The following is a 22,554-nucleotide window of genomic DNA, read 5'->3' on the forward strand; positions in this document are numbered from 1 at the left end:
AAAAAAAAAAAACAACAAACATTAATGTTGAAAACCAGCTGCTGGAATCTCTTCCAGGTCTTCAAATGTATGACATGGACATGTTCATCTTGGATTTACAAGTTTTGTTAACTCATGTGACAGGCATTTCTACTAATTATGTCTTTTTGTCTTTTTTCTTTTTGTTTTTTTTTTCTTCCTTGCCCCCCAGGTGTTATTTGGATTGTACTATAGAGGCACTATGTACTCAGAGTGGAGATCCTTGCATCTTGTCATTCAAAATGATCAGGGGAATACCAGTGTACTTCACAGCTATCCAGAAAACGTGGGGAGAGAAGTGGCAAATGCAGTGGTGCGTCCTCTTGGACAAGCTTTAATTACATCATCTGTTGGAAGTGAGAGTTTACTAAAAACAGACAAAGAAGTAAGTGCATTTCCTTAGAGATCATGATTTCGTTCATGCTAGAGTGGCAACTTAATGATTTTCTACAGCCTCTTTTATTTTTCTCTCTTTAATAGTCCAAGTTTTATGAAGTGTGCTGTATTTGTAGGTTAGTAATCTACATAAGGCTTCTATTAACAGCTAGTTTATAGCAACAGTGTACTTCATGACCTAGTAGTAAGTGTTTATCTGAGGTACTGTACCAGGAAGTTCAGGCCAAAAAAACCAAACAACCAAACCAAAACAAAAAAAAACTCAACCAAGGAATTTAGCAGTTAACACAAAAAGCCTTTCTAATTACCTTCACTTTGAAGCAACAATATGTGACTTTGAAAGAAGTCTTTGTATAGTACAAGTATTTACTAGAATTTGGAAATCTTCCATTACATCAGCTTTTGTGTGTTCTGAAGAGATCTCTCTACAAGTCACACTGAACGGATTCAAGATTTAGAGTGATCTGCCATTTATTCATAATCTTCATGTCATGATATACAAATTAATGACTTCTGGGGTTATTCAGCCTGGAGAAGAGAAGGCTCCAGGGAGACCTTAGAGCCCCCTCCAGTCTCTAAAGGGGCTTCAGGAAAGCTGGGGAGGGACTCGTGATCAGGGAGGGGAACAATAGGAGGAGGGGGAACAATTTTAAACTGAAAAAGGGGAGATTGAGATGAGATCTGGGGAAGAAATTCTTTGCTGTGAGGGTGGTGAGACCCAGGCCCAGGTTGCCCAGAGAAGCTGTGGCTGCCCCATCCCTGGAGGGGTTCAAGGCCAGGTTGGAGGGGGCTTTGAGCAACCTGGTCTGGTGGGAAGTGTACCTGCCCAGGGCAGGGGGTTGGAACTCGATGGTCTTTAATGTCCCTTCCAACCCAAACCAGTCTGTGATTCTATGACTTTGTGTTTTTTTGCAGTATATGTTAAATGGAATTGGCCATACCACATAACTACTGGTATTTTGTTGAGTTAGAACCAATGTCTTCTGACCATTGTTTACTTGGTAATATTTATTTTTACTAACTTTTGCTTTGTGTTTGGTAAGGTAAAATGGACTATGGAGGTGGTTTGTTATGGACTGACCCTCCCTCTGGATGGCGATACTGTGAAATACTGTGTCGACGTATATACAGATTGGATTATGGCTCTTGTATTACCTAAGGACTCCATTCCTTTACCAGTTATTAAGGAACCAAACCTTTATGTTCAAAGCATTCTCAAACATCTCCAAAATCTCTTTGTACCAAGGTGAGTGTTACGGCTGGGACACTCAGGAGGCTAAGGAATTCAAAGCTGTAGTCAGCAGTTAACCTGTCAAAGAGGCCTGATAAACCATGGAGGCTCTTGATTAAAATAAGACTGCTGTCTACTACTGTAGGAGGAGCGTGTCTTTCCAAGCCTGTTACGTAATTTTCAGTAGCAAATCGAGTTGTTGCTACTGTGTTTAGGTAATTAGGATTCCAGAGCACTTGTAGACTTGAATGTTTGCTGTTCCAAGAACTTCAAGAACCATCTCTATTAGATGACTGGAGGGTGGGGGAAAGGTTAAATAGCATCACTGTGTGACCATGTGCTTGGTACTGTGTAAAACTGAGGTAACTAAGAGCACATCATGGCGATCCCATGCTTTGTTTACTCAAGACTCAACCACGTTTCTGATGTGCTGGAGGATCTTGCAGTGCATGCCTGCTTTGTGCCTACATCTTGCTGCCGGTTAAATGGGCATAATTATGCTGACTCTTTCGCTAGTAGTTTCGAAAGAATCCTGCAGAGGAGTGCTTGCTATCTGACAACCTGCTGTTACACGAGACACCTTTGGATGATAATGTTGAGATACATGTGCTTCTAGATCTTGGATGAAGTTATATTGTCAGAGTGCTGAAACATCATACTTTGTTTATGACAAGTTTACTTGCTACTGTTGATCACACGTGTTGGATAAGCAAGAGGAGATAATGGTGCCCTGTGAAACAGTACTTAAATATTAGCTACCTGAAATTACTTCAGATCAATGTTTAGTATACGTCTGTAAGTACCAGATCATCTGCTATTCTCACTATTAGTAATGTATTACTGCAAGTGGCCTTCAAAGTGCTCTGCTGTGCTTGGATTACTTAACTTTACCTGAAGGCTTTGTTAATAAAGGGCTTTGAATAATAACTTGTACAAATTCAGAGTTCATTGCTATTTATTGATTGCTTCAAAGTCTACCAGCCTAACCTTGGTTGTTACAGCTCTTAACCTGTAGTGGAAAAGGCATTTTAATTCCCATTAAAGGATGGTTAGGGCAATGGCACAAATGTGAGGAAAGCATGCTTCTGGATTAGACTTCTGCAGAAGGTTGTCTCTAAGCTTTAGTACATGCAGAGTAGTGTATACTGTCAGGGAACCTTTATTCACTTGGCACAGTAGAGAATGAATTCTTCACTAGTCCATTAAATACTTCTTCCTATGATCACTTGACTGCTTTCACAGCAGGGGCCCTGGTAACAGGCAGTCCAGTGCTCTTGTTTCTTGCATGCTGTTAGCACAAGCTACCATCCTACCCTTCTCTCCCATCCTCACTGATGGAGCTCAGTGCAGGGTGGTAGACTGCATGTGATGGCTGTTGAACAAAATTAACATCCAGAGACAGGGAGGGCTGGAAAATCATTATTTTAAACAGTTTCCGCCACTCCAGTATAACTATTCTATTGTTTTTCTTTCAAAAGCCTCAGAGATGTACCTGAAACACTCTCTTTTCATGGCTGCTGCTGTCAACACTTGGTGTTAAAGTTCAAGTTTTGTCCTCCAGGGAGCTGAGTTCAGAATTCACTCTAGCAACAGGAAGGCTATAATGGAAATTAAATGCAGAACTGAGCTGTGCGCACCTTGCTTGAATGAAAGCAAAGGCTCATATTCTTATGTGCTTGTGGAGGGGAAGAGGAGAAGAATTTCTGGTTTTACACAATTGATGCAGGTTGCTGGTGCTGATGGGCTCCTGCAGGAGATCTTATAGGAGCCTGCATTGAAATATTTCCAGGAAAAATCTCCTGTTCTTGTACTGAAAATACAAGTCTTTATTATAAGCCTATGCCCAATGGAAGGTTGTGATTAAAATAGCTTCCTTCCTCATCTTGATTTCCTGGGAACGATGTAGGTGTTGGTTTGGCTGCCTCAAAAGTGGTGGCCCAGAGTCATGGTGAGGGTTTCAGACCCTGAGGAGGATATATGGTTGAGGTGTGAAATGCAGCAGCCTTAGGTGAGCAATTCAGCTTAATTAGCATCTCAGGAACATGTGTACACCTAATACAAAGCAGGTGTGTATAAATCATTCTAGTTTGAGTGCTCAGCTGAATCAAATGTTTACATGTTCAGTCCTTGAAATAGTGCTGAAAAATAAGAACAGTGAAAGATGGCTGAGTCAAGTTGCCTTTCCTCTGTCTGCTGGACTGACTTGAGGGACAGTGCTTGCAGCCTTCCCTCCAGCGCTGACCACCTCTCCACCACGATGAAATGAGCACTTCTCTAGACATATTGTGAGCAGATGGCCTTTCTGTCTCTTGCAATTCTACGATATTCAGGAAGCCTTGCAGGTTACTTAAGCAGTAGTGGTAGTTAGTCAGGTGAAGTTTTGGTGCTGCAAGCTGTCGTTGGAAGCATGGAAAGAAAATATGAGAACTCTCTCCCCCTGCCTTCCTTCCCCAAGAGATTGAGGTGTGGATATCAGGGTCTTCTGTGCAACTAAAATGTTTGGAATTGCTTGAGAGTGCAACATGATTGTCCAAGTGTAATAGACACTTTTTTTGTAATAACTTCTGCTTTTCATATGAAATCATGAGAACAATTCTTGTTGCAAAGGAGTGTGGGTACCAAAAGACCAGGTTCTGTACAAATCTAGATATGAGTCTGCAAAATGCTGCAACCAAAATTTGCTGTTCAGCTGACTGTGGACAAGAGGAACTGGTGGATGGATGGGGAGTTCAGAGTTGCCTTTACTAGATTAGCTCAGATTTATCCCTTTAGTCATCTTGCATATGGAGGTCCTACATGTAAGCCCCTTTTTCATAGATTCCCTAAATTATTATGAAAACAATTCTTGAAACAGGCTTTGAAATTTCAAGCTTATCAAGATTAAGGGTATCTTTAGATTAAAGTATCTGCTGTGTTGTTGCTCAGGGAAAACATAGTGCTATAACCAAGGCAGGGCTTACTTGTCCCAAGCTTTGCTGTTCTGCAGAGACTCTCTGTTAGGATCTAGCACTAGCATCAGGTGAGTGAAGTCCTGAGCTGTGACTAGTAGTCTGCAGTTTTGCATTAGATATTATCTTGTCTCTTTGTAATCTTGTTTCCATTACAATGTTTATTCTATCAAGATAAGAGTTGATAGCATTTTTAAAGCATGTCTGTCAATAAGTGATCTCAATGTGAGCTACTATTCCCTAAGAAAAGCAGATCTCTATCTAGTGGATCAGCATGTTCTTGAGATGCTTACCATGCAGTGTGGCTGTGGGTTATACCACATTGAAAGTGTTTGGTAGGAATCTGGTAATGCTACTTAGTAGTCCAGTAGAAGGTAATATTTTAATATGATTTTTTTTTTGTGTGTGTGTCATCCCTTCAGTAAGTGGTAGGAGGGATGTGGAAATGGTGTACAAGTATGGCTTGCATGTATTACACACTCTAATTTGTAATCTCCTCTTTCACCCTTTAAACTTCTAGGCTTCCTCAGCTTTGTTTGCCAGCGTCCTCAGATACTGTCCAGAGCACTTCATGTTACTATTTTGTACCTGTTCTGCCTGATCCAAACTAACTGATGGGAAGAGAGCATGGTGCTTTGTGCTGCTTCTGTAACACCTCATGTTGAGTGACTCAGCAGTGACAGTGTGGAACTGGTTGTACTATAGGGAAAACCTTGATAATATCAACTTGTTCCCTTTTGTCTGTCCTTATCCCCTCTTCCTTTAGTCTGATTTTCCTATTTAATTACCCTCTTCTAGATTATTTTTTTTTCTAAATCCAAAGAATTGAGGGTAAGAGTTGGATCTACATTTGGAAGCAAGAGGAGAACTAGGAGGAATTTAAATTCATTTGCTAACAATATTTTCTTCTAATTTTGCCACTTTCCTTATGAATTACGTATGTAAAAAATTAGTGGTGTCTCAACTACATTCCAGTTGTTTGGCCTAAGATAAATTCCTTTGGGATAATGGGTTGTGCTTGCTGCAGTTACTGTTCCCTCTATAGCAGTGAGTTCTGTGTTGTGTAGAGAAGAATGTTACAGTACATCTTGTACTCATTAAGGCAGAGTTAGGATGCTTAAGAGACAGAGTTAGGGTGCACAGAAGTGTATCAGCTCATGTTCTTGGCTCTCGTTCAATAATATTGATGTTTCCTCTTGTAATTGCTTAAAGTTCAGATTATTGTATGCATCACTTCATAGTTCTTGTTTAGAGACTGAAGTATTATTTTCTTCTCTTGCAGGCCAGACCCAGGATCTAGTCAGATTAGACTGTGCTTGCAGGTTTTGAAAGCTGTCCAGAAACTGGCTCGTGAATCAACAATTATGGCAAGAGAAACCTGGGAGGTTTTGTTGTTATTTCTTCTTCAGATCAATGACACTCTTCTAGCGGCTCCAACTGTGCAAGGTTCATGTTCAACTTCCATTTGGTTCAATTACTGGAAAAACCTTTTGCTCTGGCTTGATGTTAAGCTGGTTTGGGGGAAAACCTGCTAAAAGCTCTTAGTAGCCACCAAAGCACAATAGCTCACTCCTGATTCTGTTACACTACTCTGAAATGAAGCATTGTCAGAAAAGACTGAGGTATTTGAAGCTGAGTTTTCCTAAACATATTTTTGTAGAACAGTGACTCTGTACAGGAGCAGTTCATGGTGAATGGTTGCAGACAATGCTGTTCCCTATTTGTTTCAATAAACCCCTATGTGTCTTGCTGTTTGGCCTGCCTACTGGAAAATAATATTGCCGGTTTAAACTTTTTTTTTTTAAATCACGTCAATATAGACAGAGTGCAATAGAAGAGCCTAAGGTCAGTGACTTTGCAGTGTCCCTTAGTGACACATGTATGTGGCTGAGCTTTATATATTATGTTTGGTCTTGTAAAAAGGCTAATTGGCTGTAGGAAGCAATCAGGAATCACTCTTAAATGAAAATGATGGAAAAAACCACTTAAGAATCTTTATGCACTTCAAATACCTCCCAAAGGAGAGTTAAGTTACTTAGACTGACTGCTCACCAAAGGCATCCTTTGTTTCTGTTATAAGGTGGCATTGCTGAGAATCTGGCTGAAAAATTAATTGGTGTACTGTTTGAGGTGTGGTTACTGGCTTGTACGCGGTGCTTTCCAACACCACCTTACTGGAAAACTGCCAAAGAGATGGTGGCCAACTGGCGACATCACCCTGCAGTAGTTGAGCAGTGGAGCAAGGTCATCTGTGCCCTTACTTCCAGGTAGGTGAAATCCTGCAGAAATAAACATATGTGTGTGTGGATCATCATTGTTATACATGTTTTTCTCTGGAGTTGCTTATTTGTTGCATGCACAGCAATCCAAAAGTGAATGAACAAAACAAAGTGAGAGACCTTGCTAGTATCCTTGGCTTTTACTGTTTGCATGTGTGTCTTCCTCCTGCAGGTGAAGATCTGAATTGGATTGTTTCTGTTACTGTGTAATCTCAGTGTCTCTCTGATATTTAGCGCTTTACAGTGTCTCTGTTAGTCTCTATGACAGTGACTCTTCATCATGTCCCATGAAGAACGAGTCATATGAATATTAGTGTAGCATTATGGTCTGTATGTTTAATGGCAGTCATCACCAAAATTATTAGGTTCTTGCTACTACTGCATATTGCTGTGTTTAAGGTGACTCTTGAACGCTGCTTTTCCTGCCCTGTGGAGCTGAGGCTGAGCTATGGCTGTCTGGTGCTTGTGCCCTGGCAGTCGGAATGCGCTGGGCCAGGGCAGGCTGCGGGCTCTGAGCAGAGGGTGTTGGAGGAGAGCTGTGCCAAGCGTTGCAGGGCATGGGAGCAGTGAGGATCTGGGATGCAGGAGAGGTTAGGTTGTAGTAGGCAGCCCTGAACAGTGAGGGCCCTCAGTACCCTTAATACTGGGGTCTCAGTGGTATGAAGTCTTTGCAGGACAAATCTCAGTCTCTTGGAGTTAAGAACTAAAATAACTGATGAGGAGCAGGCCTCTGGGTCTCCTCCTCCTAGCTCTCCTGAGATGTGAATAACCATTTCTATGAAAGTTCAAAGATGCATTAAAATTGCTGTACTGTGAAAAATTCCATAGTATGCTTTTCTACAAGGATTTATTTTAACTCTGAAAACTTCTGCTTTTCAATTACTTGTCAAAATTCCAAATGGATAGATTTTTCCAGGTTATGCAGCTACTTGTTAAACCTGCAGGAAATAAAGCTGCAACGCAAGTTCTACATATTTCCCACACTATTTCCTTAGCTATTTTTAGCTCGTTAGATGTAGCGTTGCATAACAGAAAATATTTTATGATTCACTGATCTGAAAAGAACAGCTCTATCTCTAAACATGCGTTGGTGTTCTGCTCCGTGCGCTGTGCCCACACTTTATCTTCCACTGTTGACTAACAGTCTTAGTTCTGTTGATGCATAGTAATCTGCAGACTTTCTCTAATGTTTTAGTCTGCTGTTCAGTAATGTTGGGTTTTGCCTAATACATAGAAAGGTGAACTCTTAGGTTAACTTCAGTAGTATTTTAAGCTGCCACTTTTAATACTTCAGTGAAACTCCGGGTTCAAACAGTTGAAGTGTTGTTTTATTAAACAGTTCTCTGAGTTGGGGTATTAGCAATAAGCTGAGAGTAAACATCACAAAACCATATGGAAAATTATATTTGGAAATCTGTACACATAGAATCATAGAATGGTTAGAGTTGAAAGGGACCTTAAAGATCATCAAGTTCCAACCCCCCTGCCATGGGCAGGGACACTTCCACTAGACCAGGTTGCTCAAAGCCCCATCCAGCCTGGCCTTAAACACTTCCAGGGATGGGGCATCCACAACTTCCCTGGGCAACCTGTTCCAGTGCTTCACTACCCTCACAGTAAAGAATTTCCTCCTAATATCTAATCTAAATCTCCCCTCTTCCAATTTAAAACCATTACCCCTTGTCCTGTCACTACATCTCCCGACAAAGAGTCCCTCTCCGGCTCTCCTGTAGGCTCCCTTCAGATATTGGAAGGCTGCTATGAGATCTCCCTGGAGCCTTCTCTTCTCCAGGCTGAACAACCCCAGCTCTCTCAGCCTGTCTTCATAGGGGAGGTGCTCCATCCCTCTGATCATCTTCACGGCCATCTGCTGGACCCATTCCAACAGGTCCATGTCCTTCCTGTGTTGAGGACTCAAAAGGTGGACACAGTATTCCAGGTGGGGTCTCAGGAGAGCAGGGTAGAGGGGTAGAATCACCTTCTGTGACCTGCTGGCCACGCTTCTCTTGATGCAGCCCAGGATGTGGTTGGCTTTCTGGGCTGCCAGTGCACACTGCCGGCTCATGTTGAGCTTCTCATCCACCGACACCCCCAAGTCCTTCTCCTCAGGGCTGCTCTCCAGCCATTCTCCTCCCAACCTGTATTTGTGTCTGGGATTGCCACGTCCCAGGTGCAGGACCCTGCATTTGGCTTGGTTGAACTTCATGCGATTTGCACAAGCCCATCTCTCAAGCCTGTCCAGGTCCCTCTGGATGGCACCCCTTCCCTCCAGCATGTCGACTGCCACACCGAGCTTGGTGTTGTCGGAAAACTTGCTGAGGGTGCACTCTATCCCACTGTCCATGTCTCTGACAAAGATGTTGAACAGCACTGGTCCCAGTACTGACCCCTGAGTAACTCCACTCGTCACTGGCCGCCAATTGGACATTGAACCATTGACCACAACCCTTTGAGTGTGGCCATCCAGCCAGGTCCATCCATCGAACCCATGACTTCCAATTTTGAGACCAGGATGTTGTGCAGGACAGTGTCAAACGCTTTGCATAAGTCCAGGTAGATGACGTCTGTTGCTCTGCCCTTGTCCACCAAGCCTGTGGCAGTATTGTAAAAGGCCACCAAATTTGTCAGGCACGATTTGTCCTTGGTGAAGCCATGCTGGCTGTTTCCAATCACCTCTTTATTTTCCATGTGCCGTAGCAGAGATTCCAGGAGGATCTGCTCCACGATCTTGCCAGGCACAGAGGTGAGGCTGACTGGCTTATAGTTCCCTGGGTCTTCCTTTTTTCCTTTTTTGAATATCGGGGTTATGTTCCCCTTTTTCCAGTCAGCGGGAACTTCACCAGATTGCCACGATTTGTCAAATATGATGGAAAGCAGCTTAGCAACTTCGTCCGCCAGCTCCCCCAGGACCCGTGTGTGGATTTCATCAGGTCCCATGGACTTATGCACCTTCAGGTTCCTTAATAGGTCTCGAACCTGATCTTCTCCTACTGTGGGCAGTTCTTCATTTGCAGAGCCCTTGTTTTTGCCTTCTGTGACTTGGGCAGTGTGGTTAGAGCCCTTGCCGGTGAAGACTGAGGCAAAAAAGTTGTTCAGTAGCTCAGCCTTATCCATACCCTGGGAGGCCAGGTCTCCCGTTTCCTTCTGGAGAGGGCCCACAACTTTCCTAGTCTTGCCTTTGTCCCTGACATATCTGTAGAAGTTTTTCTTATTGTTTTTGATGTCCCTGGCTAGATTTAGTTCTGCCTGGCCTTTCGCTTGCCTGATCTGGTTCCTGGCCACTCGGACAGTTTCTTTATATTCTGCCCATTCTACCCGTCCCTGCTTCCACCCTCTATAGGCCTCCTTTTTGGTCTTGAGCTTGTCCGGCAGTTCCTTGTTCATCCACACAGGCCTGCTGGCTATTTTGCCTGGCTTCTTCTTTTTTGGGATGCACCTCTCCTGAGCTTGGAGGAGGCGATCCTTGAATGCCAACCAGCTTTCTTGGGCCCCTCTCCCCTCCAGTTCTTTCTCCCACGCTACCCTGCCAATCAGATCTCTCAGGAGACCAAAGTCTGCTCTTCTGAAGTTCAGGGTAGCAAGCTTGCTGCACACCCTCCTAACTTTCCTATGAATCTGGAATTCTGCCATTTCATGGTCACTGCAGCCGAGGCTACCCTTGAACTTGACATCCCCCACCAGTCCCTCCTTGTTGGTAAGGACAAGGTCCAGCACAGCTCCTCTCCTCATTGGCTTCTCGATCATTTGAAGAAGAAAATTATCATTAACGCATTCCAAGAACTTCCTGGATTTCACGTGCCCTGCTGTGTTGTCCTTCCAACAGATATCGGGGTGGTTGAAGTCTCCCATGAGGACCAGGGTGTGCAAGCGCAATGCTGCTTCTATCTGCCTATACAGGGCCCCATCCTCCCTGTCACTCTGATCTGGTGGTCTGTAGCAGACCCCTACTCCCTTGTAGGGGAGTAGGCTCTTCAGGTGGCCTTCCTTTGTGGTGACCTGAAGAGCGATACAAAGGAAATGGAGCCATTCCAGCTAGTAAGTCAGCCCCATTGGGCGCCCAGCTGAAGTGCCTTTACACAAATGCACGCAGCATGGGGAACATGTGCAGTGTTAATCTGTATCTATGGCTATGATTTCACAGCAGGACAAAACTAGGGTCTTACTTGTATATATCAGTATAGCAACACTACTTTTATGCATCTAGGGTGCTTTTAGTCTATTTTAACTGTCTTGGACATGTGGATTGCAATTTATGTATGCTTTCAGTCGTTCTTGAAAATGTCCCAAATTTCAGTTAAGATTCAGCCATGTTCCTTGAATAACCTGATTTCTTGCAGCTCATAGGGGAGAACTGGGAAGTAGTACAGGCTCCTGCAGCGGGACCACTGGGTGTGACTCTGCGGGCCAGGTGCGCAGGCTCCTTGGGGCGGTCAGAGCTGGGAATTCCTCAGCAAAAATCTACTGGGGATTGATGCCTCTGGGGCACTAATGTCAGTGGGTGCTGGGGCATCAGGGTGGCAGTTAGTGCTGGTACAGAGGTGTGTGTGTCTGGTTTGGACCTGAAGAAGGCTTTGTGTCCTGAAGCTCATTTGTTTTTCTGTCCAAGCTAGCTGCTGTCACAGACTGGGATTCCAAACGCGCTCTGAGTGTATTTTGCATTAGTTGGCTACAAGTTACTGTAGTGCCCAGCACCGGGGGAAGTGGAAGATGGTAATTCGGCCTATTTAACTCTTGATTTAGGAGTCAACCATAGACTTCTGCTCTCCTCCCCTTTCTCCTGGTTTTAATGACTTTTATAAAACTATGTGGCTTTATAAGTGGGCAATGATGAATGGGACATTTCTTGTCCTTTACAAGCATCTTAAGCTTAGAAATCAGGGTGTGATAACTGAAGCGAGAAATGGCGCTAAAAGTGAGTTTAGGAAAGACAAAAACAGATTTCTGGGAATGCTGGGATATTGAGAAGCTGTAACTCTGATCTCTTCCGTCCTCTTAGAGAACACCAAGATTGTGTTGGTCAGGGAAATTGATCTATAAATTTGCAAAGCTGAGGATGAAGTAGGGGTCAAATCAGACAGCAGCGGCTCAGTTAAGCTTATTGGTGACTGGTCAGGTGGTTACAGCACTTCTAGAGAAAGATCTCCATTTATCTAAGCCAATGTCCTTGGGACACTGCTGCCGTGGAGCCCTCTGCAGGTTTGCTCTTTGCTGGTCTGTAGCTCCCAGCTTCTGCAAAAGGTACTGCATCCTTCTTGAAGAACTTGCTGGTCTGTAGCTCCCAGCTTCTGCAAAAGGTACTGCATCCTTCTTGAAGAACTTGCTGCTCTGTGGATTGCAAACCCTGTGCTGCTTGTGGGGTGGCATCGAGTGTTGCTGATGTAAGCTGTAAGTCATCAGTAACTGGGAATTGAGACCTGTCACTGAATGTGACTTGCTGGTGTCATTGGATGCCTTTTAGCTAAGGAGCCTTGAGGACAAGGGCTTCAATTCCCCATTCCCCCCCACCTTCTTATGTAACGTCAGCTCTGTATGTGCCTGTGTTAACTGGTAACCCCCTGGCTGAACAGATGGGAGAGCTGCTGTGGGGTGTTATGTCTTAACAGCTCTTTGATTTGTTGGACCTTTGGGCAGGCACGTACCCTTCAAAGCCTTGAGAGGGCTAAATGGTTGTATAAAATGGGGATCTCTAGGAAAACTCAATGTTGTGCTGTTGCTTGTGGGCTCATCTGTGGACTGCTGATTCCTTTGAGGCTCAAACGCACTGTTAATTTTTTGAGGACTATTAACTGAATGACAGATCTGTCTGACTTGCTTTCTAGATTGCTGCGTTTTACATATGGACCTTCATTTCCTCCATTTAAAATTCCTGATGAAGATGCTGGTCTGATTCCTCCTGAAATGGATAATGAGTGCGTTGCACAAACTTGGTTTCGCTTTTTACATATGCTGAGGTATTGTAATTACAGCCATCCGTTGTTCATATTCTTGCATAGTTTCTATAAATTTACATGATGAATAATTTCTCTGGAGATTGCTAAGATTAAGCATCTAAATAGAATAAAGTTTGAGAGACTTCTTGTCTCCTTGCTGCCCTGCAGCAATTTGGGGCAAGGTTGTGAATGGGTTCTTCAACTTTGAACTCTTTGACTCTTTTAGAATGTAAACTGGTTCATTTAATTCAAAATGTTTTTAGCTATTTGGCATTTTGGAGGGTCTGAAAAACAAACAATTCAATACAATTTTGTTTCTCTGAGATAGCAAACAGGAAAAGCAGAACAATAGCTCCAAGAGATGTATATTGCTTCCATTTATTCTCCAGGGTGTTAAATTTAACCTACAAAAGATTTATTTTTTTTTTTAACAGATATTTTTTAAATGGGTGTATCTCTTTGTTTTCATGAAGAAAGTTATACAGTTAATCTTAACATCCATGTTACTCTTCCTTAAATACACAACAGAACCAAGTGACATGCTTGGTTTTTTAAGATTCTTGGGAATAGCATTGTGTTAATGTTCTGAATGGCCAGAATGTTAAACTTTGTATAAAATATAATTTATTAATTAAAGCTAGATAAACATTAAGCTGTTTAAAATCTACTTCTTAACTAACTAAAAAATAAAATCTGATCTTTTTCTTCATTTGTGATAGTAATGTCACAAGTTCTGTACTCTTCAAATCTGGAATTGCTCTTACAGGATTTGTATCAGTCAGGAAAAATTGCTCAAACTTTTACAGCCCACCCCCTTTCTTGTCACTGCTGGCAATATTTAATTCATTGCTTACCTTTTGAGAATAATTTTAACAATGTAAGGACCTCTTAAACTGCATTCAAAAGACCTCATGAATAATAACTAGTACTGCTTTGGTGGGATTTTTCTGTTAAGTGTATGCTCTGGTTCATGGATCTTAATAAAATTTTTCAGTGCGTTTCGGTAACGTTTGAAATGAAGATGTTTAAGTACTGCCAACCGAGGAGGTTGGAATTGACTTCCTGTGATGGAGTAACAGCTAAAAATATGTTTATATTGTGTGCTGTTTTGTGGTGTTATTATTTAAATGCCTTAAATTATTGCATCTTTAAGTATTTTTAAAATCCTAACAGCTGTTCTTAAACTAAAGTATATTTTGCTCTTTTTGTGTGCAGTAATCCTGTGGATTTGAGTAACCCAGCCATTATTAGTTCTACCCCCAAATTTCAGGAGCAGTTTCTGAATGTGAGTGGGATGACTCAAGAACTGAATCAGTACCCCTGCCTTAAACATCTGCCTCAAATATTCTTTCGTGCCATGCGTGGGATCAGCTGTTTAGTGGATGCATTCCTAGGTAATGCTTTTGTCTGACCTGTGGATAGCCAGGAATAGGAACTTAATAATTATTTTATTCTCTTTAAAACTGTCTTTTCCATAAATGCAGCCATAACAATTTATCATTTGCACATATATCTTGGAATTCATAGGGAAGGGACCTCAGGTCACTTTTAAATGACCATCTGCATACACAATAATATTATTTGAATGTAGATGGCCTTAGTTTCAAATGCAAAGCAAATAAATAAATCTTAAGTCTAAAATAAAACCAGCCATCTCTTCCCCAAACAATGCTTCTTTCTCTTTTTGTCTAATCAAAGATTCAAGTGTGGATTTTAGCATGTTGTGAGCACTGACCACTTTGTTCATAAACTTTGTGCAACAGCTGTGTGCAGTGCCTGTTTTTATAGGGTACTGAATTTTAACTGTTATCTTCAGATCTTTACATTAAAAGTGCCAGTTTCACTTGGTTTACGATTAGTGGGTAACTAGTACTGCTGAGAAGAAAAGTTGTGTTTCTTTGTGCCTTCTGGTAGCAGAGTAGCTTGAATTTGACTGAAAGGTAAAGTAGATGTAAGCACCTGGTGTTAAGTTTTAAGTAACGCTACATAGCACCTGAAATCTGAAGCATTATTCTTAGTATGCTTCTGGCTTATTAAAAATTCTTCAGAGAAAATGTGCTGTTGTAAGCTCTGAAGAGCTGCATATCTCTTGCTGCTTTTTTGCTTAAATATGTGCAAACAAATGTCATCTGGCGGAAGTGTGAGCTGATATGAGACTGCAGAAGAGCAGAAGACTTGAACAGATACATACACTGTGTTCAGAAAAAAAAATAGCTGTGGAGATAGACTGTCAGCTTTTACTCTTTGTTTGTCTTTTGGAAAAACCTGAATGGTTAAGTCCTTTTTAAGCACAGTACCGTAAGACCTCCTGTCTCGCTGAATAAGATCCTTGTTACCAGAAATAGATGCCGTAAAAAATATTGCAAGGAAAAGGTTTATCAGTATTGTATTCCCCACTACAAACAAGTTTTTGTCACTATAGGTTTCACTTTTGTAGAAATAACTTTGTTTAAAATGTTAAGTGATGTAAAAGAGCGAATGATCATTTTTCTTAAGCTGTGATATTGAATCTTGAAACCTGTTGTGTTCTTCCAGATGTCTTGCCACAAATTTTAAGGAATTTTTATGACTGCTTTTTACTAATACCAGATGTGAGATTTAAAATATTCAGTAGTCTGTCAAATAATATAATAATTTGTTAAAGGAGGACCACTTGGGTAAGGCTAGTGGGAGATCTGATTGCCTTCTGCCCCAAGTGCCAAAGGACATGGTTTTTATCTCGCCCTCCGTGATATGTACCCACATGATGTATGCGTTTGGCAAAATACTGCATCCTCTTTTCCAAAAAAAGTCTACCAAAACCATACATCTCATAGTGCGGACTGTACCCTCTGCACGGGGTGTAACACAAGTGGTTTAGCAAGAGTTAGTTGTTGGGTAATGTGTTACAAAAAGTACTTGGGTGCTTTAATTAACATGGTCAAAAAAATCTGTGTCAAGTCTTCAAGCACACTGCAATTCCACACTTAATTTCTCAGACAGGGTGTGGGGGTGGTGGTATTCATGGACATGGGAAGAAGTGGTGTTTGTCACTTCAAACTAAGTCTGATGTAATGTCCTGCTGCTGCCAGAAAAATTATAGCTTACTCTTCCTTCTAACCCCATCTCGTGTACTGACTTAATGTTTGACTGTTAAGCAAGCTGATTCAGCTTGCAAAACCAGCAGAAAACTGCATGAGGGATGGGTTTCATCTTCATTTAGTGAGCTAAGTTGGCTTTGAAGGGTCAGACATCTCAGAGGTGTCTCAGGACGGGGCAGGTGAGGTAGGGCTGGGAAAGGCAAAGGTGAGAGGCATCGGAATTTTGGCAGGAGCGAGCTGTTAAACTGGCTTTGGCAAATGGACCTTAGCCCTTTCCCTCTGCCAGCTTCTGGACTCAGTCCTCCCTGGTGCCTTTTCCCACCTTCTTAAGGTGTGGGTTCTTTGATGTTTTTTAATTATTCGCTACCTAATGTAAGCAGGGTCTTCTTTTGCTTGTACATTTATTTCTGCTAATAGTAAAAGGGGAAAGATGTTTTTCTTACTATTGCTGTTTTGGGGGGCAGGGAGGAAAGCTAGTCTATGCACAGAAAGCCCAGACGCTTACTGACCGGGATACTGAGTATGAGCCTATGGAATTCCTGCTGAAAGCTTGCCTTATTTCTTGATCTGCAGGCATTTCACGACCCCGCTCAGACAGTGCACCGCCCACGCCCGTAAACAGGCTGAGCATGCCCCAGAACACGGCTACCAACACCACTCCCCCCCACAACCGAAGGCATCGGGCAGTGACTGTGAATAAAGCAACGATGAAAACCAGCACTGTAAGATTTCGTATCCTGTATTTAACTAGCTGTCCTTTTTGATAGTTTCTTCAGTTAGAGGAAAGTTTCCTTGCTTCTAGGAGCTGATCTGTTACTCTTTTCACATAGGTAACTACTGCACATTCTTCAAAAGTGCAGCACCAACCCTCCTCTACTTCTCCGCTCTCTAGCCCAAACCAGACAAGTTCTGAGCCACGGCCACTACCAGCTCCTCGCAGGCCAAAGGTTAACAGCATCTTGAACCTCTTTGGATCGTGGTTATTTGATGCAGCATTTGTTCACTGTAAACTTCATAATGGAATAAACAGAGACAGCAGCATGACTGGTAAATATTACTGAAAAATAAATGTACACTTTTTTTCCTTGTTTTATTGACATTTCCTACCTGCAAGATTAACATATGAATAATGAAAAAAAAATAAATCTGACGTGCTGAATTGTAGTTAACCCCTCCCAGCTGACCGAGCACCTGTTATTAGCTGAGCAGGCATTTGGGGGTTTTAAAATTTAAAAAAAAAAAAAAATCACTTTTTACTATTAAACACCCCCTTGCTCTAACAAGCATGGCAGTCCCAATTACGCTAGTGGGGAAAATTTTATTAAGTGAAGGAAATAATGTGATAAGAGTCCACTTCCTAATTTGAAATGTGCTTGAGTATCTCCGAGTAACAGTAGCTTTTTATAGTGACTCTTTGATGTTTGAAGAATTGTCAAACATCACTCCAGATGCTGCGCAAAGTGGTACTTATCCTTGTTTTTGGAGAGCGTTATGAAAACAGGAGTCCTTAAAATAGCAAGTGAAGCTGGTGTCTTTCAGTGCTGGTTGCTGTGTGTTGCCATATATGGCTCGGTACCTTGGTTTTCCTGAACTGCCAGATGTTTTGTCTCCTGTGCTTTGCTCAGCTTTAGAGGTCAGATGTTCTGAGACGTGATAGCAGAGGTAGTGCTCTGCTCAGAGGGGCTTTTTAGCACTCCTCTTCCTTTTGGTGATAATATTCAGAAAAGAATGAACTTTCTCACTCCTTGCAGTTTTCCTGTTCTTCATGTAGTATTTTGAATGTCTGCTAAACTCTTCCATGAGATCTCTCTATAAGGAACTCACTGGCCTAAGTAAGAAAAATACAAGGAAGAGGTTTGTTGATAGTGGGACTTGACAGCAGCAGTTAAACTGATTATCTTCAGTGTTTGTTGTGTCACAAATCCCTGTGTGGAGGCAATGGGCTTAGGATTTGGCATCTGTTAAAGATATTTTTAGGTATGCAGCACAATGTTTTTGACAGTGTTTGGTTGTGGATTTCTGTGGTGGCAGGTTCAAGTCCGTCTGTAAAAGGCCCATGACACATTACTAGAGAAATAGCTAAGCTTAGGAAGGAGTAAGGCATAATTTGAAGGTGTGTTCAGTTGCATATGCAACTAATGTATTTCTGTATTCAATGCTTTTCAGGTTGATGTGATCATTTTAATTTTGACATAACCTGGATCTTGAGCAATTTTAATTAAGTGCTTAACCTGAAAAGGATGTCAGCTGAGATGCTGCTTATGCAACAATGTTAGCTGTAAACAGAGGTGGTGTGATTCTAGCAGAAGTACAGTCATCTAAAATCACAATGATTGACTTCCTTGAAGGGGTTCCAGGGCCTTACATTCATATATGTAATGTTTTAAGTTACCTAACAGCAGTCAGAAAATTGTCACGTTGCTAGCCTTACAGAGGGACTTATTAGCTTCCTGAAAACTGGAAACAACTATTTGGAAATAGCTTGATTCTGTTTCTGCTCCGTGCTCTTCAGAGCTGACCCTAGTGACACCAGTCTTTGCATATCACATGTTCTGACATTTACTAGTAGCAGTGGATCTGAGAGAATTATGTTGGTGGAGACCCAGAAAACTGGCTGTGTTTTGTCCTGTTTTCTAGCGATTTGAAAGATAGAATTAACTTACAGAATTTAGTCAAGTGTTTCCTGCCCTTCCAGGATGCCATGAGCATTGTTACTGCTGGTCACAGCAATACCGTGGCAGGCTGATGGAAGGAGAGTGAACTGGAGGTGGACCCATACTGCCAAAACTCTCTAGAGAGGCACCAAAGGCTGATTGCCTGATTTATCCGTTTGGATAAATCCTTTTGCTCAGCCTCTGCTTTAGGTGGGAAAATGTGGCAAGACTCGTAAAGGGCTGGGGGCTCCTGCACTTTCTGTTGATTAGAAGCATCAGTGTCTTTTAATCAGGTTTAAGTCCAAATTGAGAAGCTTCTGTTCTGGGACTCTAATCTGTGGAGCTGGGTGCCTCCAGGTGAAGTCTTTTTCTCCTGGAAAGGAGTAAGGCAGGAGGTGCTGTGCTGGATCCATGAGGTGAGCCAGGAGGGCTGTGTACTGTGGTCCCCCCTCCATCACACAAGTGGGGCCATCAGCAATCATCAGATCTGCACGTTGTGCCCGTCCACCTGTCTCTGCTCTTGCTACCCAATGTAGATGTGACTTGAAGAAAGAGGGCAGCAGAGAAGGGACAGCTAGCTGCCACAGTCCCCACCCCTAGGAAAGAGGACAAAAATAAATCTTTTTGGCTGCAGGTTGGCTATACCTGTATGTCATGGTCCATCTGCTGTCTACCCTCGTGCAGTAGTGCTTTTGCCACTAGCTTGAATATTCTTACCATGTTTGGCACTGATAATAATCTGCACTAGCTTCTGGAAGCACTATTATGTTTATGGATGCTTTAAATATTTTATCATTGGGAAGTGTCTGTACTTAAAATCAGCTTTGCTATGTAGTATTGTCTTCCACTGGCCTGCACACACTATTTTTCTTTTAGGTCTGAGACTGCAGCTGAATAAGATCTCAACAGCTTTAAGCCCTTCTAATGTTCAACTTGTTTCAATGCCATGCAGTTAAGATTTTCTTTTCTCATAGCTCTCTGATATGTTTTCACTGTTCCATTGCTGGCTGGAGGACTGAGGACCACTTTGAAAAGGAAAGAGGTGAAATATCTTGATACAGATCGCTTCTTGATATCCCCTGCCCTGGGACACCTTTCTGGAACGCTGCATTTTCTAGTGCGTGTTTCTTATTCCTCTTCTGCCATGTGACACAGTCTTAATGAGAACCCATATGACATGATTTCTAAAGAGGTATTCGTGAGCTAAATGTGAGTGCCTAACAAGTATCCCTGTGGATGAGCTGCGGTCTCAAGTTCTAGTCCAGAATTTAGTTCAGTTCTCTTAAACAAACCCTGGTGATTCACATGGACTAGCTGGACTGCTAGTCTGGACTTCACTGGACACTGTCATCCCATCTTACAACTCAAGTCATTTGATGAGCTTCAGGAAGTAGAGAGCAGTTGCTGAAGGCTGATGTGAATGAGTCCCTATCTATCCTTGCTTTTCTTATTGTTCTGGAGCCTCACGTACCTTATTTCCTGAACTCTTTAACCTCTGGAAGAGAAGTAATTTCATTGGCACGATGTATTTTGGTTAGACAAGCTTGGGTGTACGGTGCATGCTGCTGCTAGTTGCTGTCCTCAGCAGCTTGTGACAATTGGGAGAAACTCATGAATACCTTGTACCAGCATTTCAGTAACTAAATCTTCCAGTCTGATGGGCTCAGTCTTAATCCTTGTACATAAAGAAGTCAGTTACAAACCTGCCCGCTGTATGTTTTATAGCAGCTGAAGAAGTCTTACCTTGGTGGGTTGCTGCTATCACCCAGGTGCTGTTGGCAGTGGGGGCATTATAGAGTCACAGAATGGTTTGGGTTGGAAAGGACCTTAAAGATCACCCACTTCCAACCCCCCTGCCCTAGGGGGGACACCTCTCACTCGACCATGGTGCTCAAAGCCCCATCCAACCTGGCCTGGCCATGGTCTTGGGGTATAGGTTTACCCTTATTTCTTCTGACCCTACTGTGATTAATATTAATGTCCCATAGAATGTTTCTGCGTATCTAGGAGCAAACTATAAGAAACTCTGGGGACACCTTGAGTGTTGCTGAGGGGCTTGGTCACAGATCTTGATCTGACCTGCGCACTTGAAGAAGCAGCTCTTATGAGGTGCTGGCATTCTCTCTTGGTACCTGGCTACTGGAGTCTTTCCTCTCTTCTTTCTCTGGAGATTGTTTTTGAGATGTTGATATTTCTGGTAGTGTTCTGCCTTTTATTTCTGCTTTGGAAGATTGTTGATGGAGGTGGTGGGGGAGGGATGCCCGGGTATAGTGGTTGTTAGCAACCTGGCTTAGGGGAGACAGAGCTGTAGTACCGTCAGGAGCTTGTGGTTGGAAGCAGGAGTATTGCTGTGAGGAGACTCTGCAGGTGAGTAACCGTCTCCCTATACACTGTACCCCAAGTCACAGAGGCAGTGGGGTAGCCAGTGTTTGGTCCATATACAGTGCAACCCAGGGAAATGCACTTGAGCTGGGAAGGGTTAATATCCGTTTAAAGAACTGATGTACACTGGTGTGAACAGCTCTAAATCTTATTAGTATTTTGTAACTTTTTGTTCATTGTTTTGCATGGTACTTTCAAAACCATAATTTTGGACCTGAATGCCAGTTTCCTATGTGTTTAACGAGCTTGCTATATCATAAAGCTTTTAATCTATTTTTTAAAAAAGCTAAAAGCTTCTTAACTTATATTACGATTTCACCATCTTAAAAGTATTTTATAACTACTGCTGTCCTTTGATTTGTTTCCATTTTATTTCTATTATCTTGCAGCATCTTTTATCCAAATTCTTCTTTCTTATAAATCTTGTAAGTAGGAACCAGTAGCTTTTCCTTAATTGCGGTCATGCTTTTCTTTTTCCATAATCCCATATTTTATTTGTAAATCCATTCTCATTGTCTCTTGTAGCTTTTGCACTTTTACTTGAAAAAGACAAGTAATTATTTTGTGTGTGTTTTTGAATGGGGAGGATTGTTGGCAAAAGCAAATTAATCTGCCTGAATCAGTCCCATCTTTTCTGTACTTTAGTCTGTGATCATGTCATGAGTTTCAGGACTTTGCACTAACCATGTTTTTTTTACTTAAAGCTTATTTTACAGACCTAGTGTTTGATTTGTATGCATTGTGCATGTAGTGTTTTTTTCCTACTACAATATATTGCTGGATAGCTTATTTAGGACAAAAAATGGCTCATGGGAAGATGCATAAAGATTTGTGCTCATTTGCTATTTATGTCATGAAAATTTGTGAGGTAACAGTATTTAAAAGGTGAATTTAAAGAGAAAAAATTAAGAGTAGACACTTGACATTAGGATGTTTACTTTAAAAAATAAAACCAAAAAAACCCAACCCATCCATAAATTAACAAATATTCCAACTGTCAAAGTGTTAATGGGCCTTTGTTTGCAGCCTGATGTTCCCCAGTGTCCCAGGTTTGAGGTAGAGGAAGTTCTGTGGTGCAGGTAGAGCTACATTGATGTGATTCCACTAGGAGCACACATTATCGTTTGTTTGATTTTGTAGCTTATAAAAGTTTTGCAAATCAGTATAGTGTTAGCTAAAAGTAAGAAGGAATATGCTTTTTCTGCAGTTAGTAATCAAAGAGTGAAGTTGTCCAAGGAAGAAATGAAAAAAAGAATAATAAAAAACACATTGAGAGCAATGTATCTTTTTTGCTCACCATTCTGGAAGGAAGGATGAAGCCAGGCAAGCGAGTAGCCTCCTGCATCATATGCAGCTGATAGGGGTGTGTGAAAGGGGACAGAACTCTCTAGAAAGGCGTGAATTGAACTGGCTTGGACTGGCAGAACCACCCTGCAGGGAGGGAGCACGAGGCTTGGCAGAGCCAGGTCCTCTCTGGGTAAGTGGCATCCCTTCCCGAGAGGCTTTAGTGGAGCACGCGGTGGGAGAGGGAGCAGGAGAGGGGCAGCCTCCTTGGTGGCTGCAGCTGGAGGTTGCCTCATCTCACATTTATTGGGCAGTTTCAGTAGTCGTGTGAGGAGAGAGGGACCAAATCAGG

The 22,554-nt window shown here is 42.2% G+C and overlaps 1 protein-coding gene across 2 annotated transcripts in view; it reads left to right on the plus strand.

Moving 5' to 3' along the window:
- Positions 1 to 220: 220 nt before the first annotated feature.
- Positions 221 to 22,554, plus strand: part of RALGAPB (Ral GTPase activating protein non-catalytic subunit beta) — a 59,460-nt gene continuing 37,126 nt past the window's right edge. For both annotated transcript variants that reach the window (XM_074157173.1, XM_074157174.1), the window contains exons 1-8: positions 221 to 403; positions 1,458 to 1,660; positions 5,876 to 6,039; positions 6,674 to 6,860; positions 12,692 to 12,823; positions 14,018 to 14,196; positions 16,456 to 16,604; positions 16,713 to 16,929. In XM_074157173.1, the coding sequence (XP_074013274.1) occupies positions 221 to 403; positions 1,458 to 1,660; positions 5,876 to 6,039; positions 6,674 to 6,860; positions 12,692 to 12,823; positions 14,018 to 14,196; positions 16,456 to 16,604; positions 16,713 to 16,929 (1,414 nt within the window). The remainder of the gene's footprint in view (positions 404 to 1,457; positions 1,661 to 5,875; positions 6,040 to 6,673; positions 6,861 to 12,691; positions 12,824 to 14,017; positions 14,197 to 16,455; positions 16,605 to 16,712; positions 16,930 to 22,554) is intronic.

Source organism: Numenius arquata, chromosome 12 (assembly GCF_964106895.1).
Source record: "Numenius arquata chromosome 12, bNumArq3.hap1.1, whole genome shotgun sequence".
NCBI lineage: Eukaryota > Metazoa > Chordata > Aves > Charadriiformes > Scolopacidae > Numenius > Numenius arquata.